The following is a 7,626-nucleotide window of genomic DNA, read 5'->3' on the forward strand; positions in this document are numbered from 1 at the left end:
TGAAAACGGTGCATTTCTTTTTCATACCCGATCTCTCGATTTTTAACAACCCTCCAAGGAAGAATTTTGTCAAGTGTCGATTCATTAAAGACGGTGTCTTATAAGTAATATCTCTAATTCGTTTCCTTTTTCTTTTAATCATTCTCTTTTGGTTCATTGACAAAGAAGAAAGAACGAGAATGGCCCCAGAAATACCTGACCCAACAAAAAAACCCAAAAATTTTGGAAACAAATATATTTATTTTCATTTCCCAGAGATATTCAATAAGTATGATACCCTTTTTATAATAAGAATTGTCAAGCTCCTTAAAATAGCCATTAACCGCCGACCTCAACTCTCAATTGTTGGAAAATCTTTGACCACCGAGCCATTTTTTCAAATCTGAAAACAGAAAATAAGCCGAGGGGGTAAATCTGGAGATTAGGGTGCATGAGGTAGCAATTCAAACTTGATGTGCAGCAACAGATGTGTGGGCTAGTGCATTGATTTAACAACACTATTTTCTTTGCCAAATACCGCCGTTTTGCACGCATAATACTCGCTCAAACGTTGCAATAAATTGACATAGTACACGCCGTTGATAGTTTCTCCTTTTTCAAGATAGTCAATGGAAATTATCCCACGCGCATCCCAAAAAACCGACGCACAGTGTTTCCTTTTCCCGATTTCGTGGCCAAAAACACTTCTAGTGGTTCGATTTTTATAAAAATTTGTTTATTTATGTTTTTCGGGTCGCTGTTTCGAAAATGCAATTTGTTTTTCAAAATTCGAAATGGCGGACCCAAAATTGCTGCCATTTTTATTATAAAATGGATTTTAATATTTTAATATTGGGTTTTTTATGCTGGTTACTGTTTTTTGACTATAAAAATGAAATTGCATTTTCAAAATACAAAATAGCGGATAAGAAAAATTTTTTTTTCCTAATAAAAGGTATATTGGCTAGTAAAAGTTCTTTTCAAGTATAATATATTTAATTACATAATATATATATATATATATATATATATATATATATATATATATATATTCTAACATTAATATTTAACAACTTGCGCTGCTAGAAGGCTTCTCCGAAAATTCCGATCCCGATGCTAACAATTCCAGCGCATCTTTACTTAACTGCTTCCCATTTTGGCATGAATTTTCCGCTTTCCCGTAATTACAGAGTCTGAAGATACTAGGAGCCAATGGAAAACATAATTGTTTTTACATGGGAAATTTTTCGAGAATAAATTTCTAGGTATTTTCTAAAATCTTTATTTCTGGCTTTTCGTGTGTATCTTCAGACAACTCTCCGATTGGCAGCTCGACAGCCTCGATTATTCGCGACCCGTGAATGAGAACTTTATGCACACTAGTCGGCATATTATACCAATGATATAAATCAACATATAATCGAGCTGTTTCTAAACAATAATGACTGAATGCTTCAACGTCGACTGCAAAACCACATGCAAGTACTTGCAAAATATGATGGAATCGCTGAATCAATTTCAAATCAACACCTGTAATTATTGAAACTGTTTCAGACGATTCAAAAAAACGTCTAGCAGTGTTTCCGTCATTCGTGGTTCCTGTTCCTTGTTTCGGAATGTCAACTATTAGCGATAATTTATTTTTCAATCCATCTTGAATGTTTTTTTCCTTTGCTCAATTTTTACTTTGTCGTCACCACGAGACTGCGAAGTTTTAACGGTCATTCCGTACCCAATATGCAGAAGGCATTCCATGAAACGAATCCATGCGTGCAATGTTGACATTCCGTAACATAAGTAACTTTCATTGACGGGCTTCGACAGAACAAAATCGATTTTGTTAAAATCTTTCGTCGCTGCTCCGCATAAATAACAACGAATCGCGGATTTAGTATCGGTAATTGCGTTACAAACTTTGCCGTCTATCATTGTGAAAAACATTTTATATTGAATAGTAATTTTTTTTTCGTCAATAAAAGTTTCGTAAGGCTTTAGACATTCGATTTCTTGTACAATAGGAGCAACGTTTTCTATCATAAATTCGACTTGGAAGGATTGGAATTGGAAGGCAATGTCGCGGTGATGATAGTCGTGTATTATTCCAAATAATACAATTATTCGCTGTTCCGCTATTGCTCGACACAAGGCGCAATGGAGCCAGTGAGGTCATAAACATACTAGCATCAGACACTTGACTATCTGTAAATGATTGTGTACTGGCTTTGGCCTGAGCTTCCATCGCAACCCCACTTAACATACAATTGCGAATTTTTATCAATTTCTTCGCTCACATTGCATATGACCTCATATTGTAAAACTAATAATCTTTCAGCAGTATGATCTAACAAATTTTGTAATGGGATGTAAGCATAAGTTTCCATAAGCAGCAGCCCCCTCTAGAGGACCCGAACAAAACCAAACCGACTGTGCGACGCCATGACCTTGCCTGCAGATCGAACGGTCTTTGCCTACTTTGGAGCCGGTTTTCAATTTTTTTGTCCATGGTTTAGATGCTTTTTTCGGATGTGAAGTGACGGACCCACGTTTTATCCATGTGAAACATTGCTAATCACTCGATGGAAACATCTTCACGACGCTGCTTTTGTTCCATTGTTTGCAAACGCGACACCAAGCTTTCTCATGTCTAAATTTTCAGTTGATATGCGATGTATTGAACTTTATGATGCCTATTATGTCTTAGTACGTTTTTATAATAAATAGTATGAATTGCGATGAATCTGGAAGTCGTATATTGTTAAGACATTATTGGATCGAAAGTTTGAAGAAGCCCATGGTAGCAAGGAAATATGTGAAATTGAAAATACAGTTTATAAGCTAATGAGACAGCGCTGGTTTTAACAGTGGAGATGTGAATCTTAAAATCGTTTGCGTTTAGGTCGTCCACTTACATGGCGAAGTTACAAGGGAAGCACTGGAAAACTTAAGGCTTTTTTGTATAATTATTCAATAAACAAAATGAGTATTGGAAACCGAAATTATTTGAGAGACATCTTCTACATTTCTTGATAAGAGGGAGCTTTAATATAATTACCTAAAAAATATTGGGAAAGTTCATAACATTTACACATATTCACAGTACAAGCTTTATGGAAACTTTAATACAGCAGATTTTTCGTGGAAATATACCAAAAGCACGGTTTTTGAAATTGAAGTAACAGTTTTTATTTGACTTTCTTTCTTGAACTTGAAATGCTGATTCATACCTCTTTTTCTATGTCCATTTGGCTCTAAATTTTTGATAACAAACTGTGAGCTTGATGTTATATTTATAGTGTCGATACGATGTTGACTCACGAATAAAATTCATTGATTTATATTATGTTCCTAAATGAAACTGCATCGTCATTTGGTGTGCTCTCAGTTTTCATTTTTGATCTACAACCTAGTTCTATGGTTATTTGTCATAATCTGTCAGTGCCAGTGCATTAGTTTATAGTTTTCAAAAGTTATTTAGTGAGAATAATTGAATTTTTCTTGGACCCAAGATTGCTCGCTTCTAATCGTAATAGTTGAGATATTTTAACGATATACTTTATAATATTAAAACATGGTAAGCATTGATAATTGATACGCCATTGAGGTTATGTTTAATGACAATGCTAAATTTTTACATGTAATTTAAAATTATCTGAAAAATTTATCAAATATCAAGTCTTATTAAATTGCCTATTTTTTAGTCTATTCTTGCTTATAATGGAGGTGCAATGGTGGCAATGAAGGGCGAAAACTGCGTTGCCATAGCGGCAGATAGGAGATTTGGTATCCAAGCCCAAACAGTAGCTACAAATTTTCAAAAAATATTTGAAATGGGTCCCCATTTATATGTCGGTCTCCCAGGATTAGCCACTGATACACAAACAGTAATGGAAAAACTTCGTTTCCGTAAAAACCTCTATGAACTAAAAGAGAATAGAAGGATAGCACCTAAAACATTTGCTTCAATGATTTCAAATATGTTATATGAAAAGAGATTTGGTCCATTTTTCGTAGAGCCCGTTGTAGCTGGACTTAGTCCTGATACTTATGAACCATTTATCTGTAATATGGACCTTATCGGATGTATTAACCAACCCTCAGATTTTGTTGTTGGAGGTACAGCTTCTGCACAATTATATGGTATGTGTGAAGCTCTTTGGGAACCAAATTTGGGTCCGGAGGACCTTTTCGAAACTATATCTCAAGCTCTCATTAATGCCTTCGATCGGGATGCCATATCTGGTTGGGGAGCTACAGTTTACATTATGTAAGTTGTTCTATTGTTTTACATTGTCTAATGTGAGATTCTCTTTGATAATTTACAAATTGAATTCAATCTTTGATTTATTTGCACTATACAATTTTTTTACTTCATTATTTATTATTCTCATATCAGAAATAAAGAAAAAATATACATAGTTATAAATTATTATATATAAATTGACCAGAACTTGGTTATAAGTAGTGCATTCTCCAAAGCTTGATGTAGGTCCTCCATTGTATAGTTCGCTGGAAATGATACTTCACAATGTAATCTTCTGTACAGCCACATTTGATGTTTTATTTTTTACAATGATTCCATCTTGCCATATAAGTCCTGGATCTACCATCTTCTAATCTCAACTTGTTTATAGATGTCCATGACAACCATTTGCCATAATCTCCTGGTGGTAGAGTTTCAGATGGTATTTTGCTTCCCAAGATTTCGGCTTGGCATTTTCTTTGCAGTTGTAAGTTTCTTTGAGAGGTTTTTAGGAACTTCTTCCTTCATACTGTATAGTTTGTGCCCATATAATGGAGGAATTCGTCCTTACTACCCTTTCTTCCTCTCCTTGTTCCCTGTCATTTCTCTTCAAGTAGAATGTGACAAAGCCATTCATTTGGAGTGAATTTATCATATTACTAAGAGCATAAGCTGAGTTATACAGGCATATTCTAAGTTGAAGTAAAATTATGCTATTGTGAAAGATCTGATGGTAATGGATTGGCTGCAACACTTACATACAGCCAGTTCTCTTAAGAGATTGTTTCTAAAATTCATAACAGTAAATCTCAAATTTCTAGCTTTACTGCTAGAATCTGACCTACCATGAAGAAATATCAAAATATTCCTCAATTTCCACATAATTTCCATCAAAATCAATGTTGTTTCTTTATTCATTTGCAATATATTAACCAAAGAAATTAGTATTTTAATTTTACAATTTTGCTTGAAAATTTATCATATAATGAGTTTTTTATCTAAATAGTTTATTACAAATATTGTTCTCTAATTTATAATTTGATTTTCCTCAACAATAATTCCAAAAGTTCCTTTCGTATCTGTTGAGATATTTAATACTAATCTTTCAAGTCGAATCAACCAGTGTAAACTTCCTGTAGATCATCATGGTAAATTATAATAATCTTTACTATTCCATTGGATTGTCACTTCTTTTTACAGAGAAAGAGGCTTATTTGGTCATTTACATTTGTGTCATAAACTATAACTCATTCATATCAACAAACAGTCCAATATCAGGTTATTACATTTTTGAAAAATTTAAGAAATTTGTTTCAAAAATTATACAAACTAAAAAAATAGTGTAAAAAGTTCAACAATGGAATTCAGTGAAAATAAATATTGGCCAAAAAACAAAATACTGATTTATTTCAATGTACAAATAACCTGGGAAATATATCTAGAAGATATTATCAAATGGTAGAATGTTGTGAAATAATGCTAAAACTTAAAATTTTAAAAGACATAGGCTTCTCCTAGATTACTGGAAATTTGCGGAGAAATGTTGTGAAATAATGCTAAAACATAAAATTTTAAAAGACATAGGCTTCTCCTAGATTACTGGAAATTTATGGAGAAATAAATGTACATAATCAAATAATTCCTATGATTCCACCACTTATTCTTAAATTTGAGATATGGTTTTGGCTAGACAGTTTTCCTGCTCACTTCAAACATTAGGTTCGAAATTATTTAGAACATACTTTCAATAGAATTTCTTCACGTAGTGAAATCAAGTATCATCCCATATTTCAAAATGGGGTTGTGATTATTTGAAACCAAATATTTAAGTATATGGCATTAAAAAAGTTACGAGTATAGGGGAAAAAACTTTATAGTAGAGCTGATTATTATCTAGTCTTATTTGTGATGAAGATTTTATTTAATATTATTTTCGATTATTTAGCTTATTTTTGGAATTCCTTTTTAAAAAATTACTTGATTCCTTAGCTATCATTGTAAAAAGACCTAATTATTTTCAAGTTAATTTATTTGTCATCAATTTATAATAAATAATCGCTTTAATCCAATAATTTAGCATTGAAATTGTTTTAAATTTGTTTTGATACTCATTAATTTTGATGCTAATAAAATTTTAAAAAAAGTGGAGTCCTCAAAAAAAAAATAGAAATCCAGTGTAACCATAAGTCCATTAGTAGAATTAGAATTAAGTTTGTTGAAGCTTGAAGCTTTGAAATTTTTTCCTATACATATATATGTATATATATTAAACATAGAACATACTGAGCATGTCAATTTTAAAAGTAACTGGTCCAAATGTTCATTTCTCCATCGTTCAATAGAAATCCATTTCTTGACTGAAATTCCATTAATATATTGGATGACCAATGCACATACAGAATGTTGAAATGTTTAGATATAATGTGGCTTTTTAATGAGTTACATGATGTTATTCAAAATTTGAAAATTATTTTGGCCTACTACTTTAAAATTATTTGATGCACCATTGTAATACTCGATAGAAAGTGTAGGCACTATACATTCTCCTGAATTTGTGTCTACAAGTATATGCTTTGATAGGAGCAAGTAATTTATTGATCTTTCCAAAATTACTTGAAAGATTTTATATTAAAATTTCTATGTTCCCCAAAATATTTTCCTATAATCTACAGAAAACTACAAGTGGTATATTTCTGAAAATTTGTATTGGGGAATTTTCGAAAGAGCTAGTTTTAGTTAAAACATTTTCTGTTGTCAGTTGTTCAGTTAAACAAGCTTACAACAGTTTTTGAAATTAAAATTTGTTATATACTGCAATATAACTTCATTTGAAACATCTTACAATAATAATATTTTAGAAATAAACAGAGTGAGGTCAAAAATTAATAGAATTTGTCTAAATAATTCTTAAAAATTTCTAAACATTTGGAAATTATTTAATATAATTGCTGAGAAATTGGTGTCAAAATAGATTTTCTTAAAAATTGTATAACTGATTTTTTTACATGTGATAACTCCATTTTCCCCTATACCAGATACTACAGTAGAAAATAGAGTGAGCTTATGTTTACAACCCTATATCTAAAATTAATATTTCAAGTAGAAATGTGGAAAAACTAAAATTTTTGTGTTATTATTATTATCAGTAGGTTTTCTTTTTGGAATAATCGTAAAAAAAACAAAAACTGAAGTGTTAACAAACAATATTTGCCAATAATTTTTACAAAATTCAATGTTATAACATCATTAAGTCTTTTTTTTCTTTTACAGAGAGAAGGACAAGGTAACAGTGAAGAATTTGAAGACTCGTATGGATTAGTTAATTTTTTTTCAATTTTTCATTTATATTTAATAAAATAATTTGATCTAATGTTCATATTTCATATAAAATCTAGTCACGACCTTGA

General features: G+C 31.4%; 1 protein-coding gene across 1 annotated transcript; it reads left to right on the top strand.

Annotated features, from left to right (window-relative positions):
• Window positions 1-3,366: 3,366 nt before the first annotated feature.
• On the top strand, window positions 3,367-7,589 carry LOC130446663 (proteasome subunit beta type-3). Its single transcript, XM_056783036.1, has 3 exons — window positions 3,367-3,550; window positions 3,678-4,243; window positions 7,490-7,589. The coding sequence occupies exons 1-3, from the start codon at window positions 3,548-3,550 to the stop codon at window positions 7,536-7,538; spliced, it is 618 nt and encodes a 205-aa protein (XP_056639014.1). The 5' UTR covers window positions 3,367-3,547; the 3' UTR covers window positions 7,539-7,589.
• Window positions 7,590-7,626: the final 37 nt, after the last annotated feature.

The sequence above is a fragment of the Diorhabda sublineata genome, chromosome 7 (assembly GCF_026230105.1).
Source record: "Diorhabda sublineata isolate icDioSubl1.1 chromosome 7, icDioSubl1.1, whole genome shotgun sequence".
NCBI classification, from domain to species: Eukaryota; Metazoa; Arthropoda; class Insecta; order Coleoptera; family Chrysomelidae; genus Diorhabda; species Diorhabda sublineata.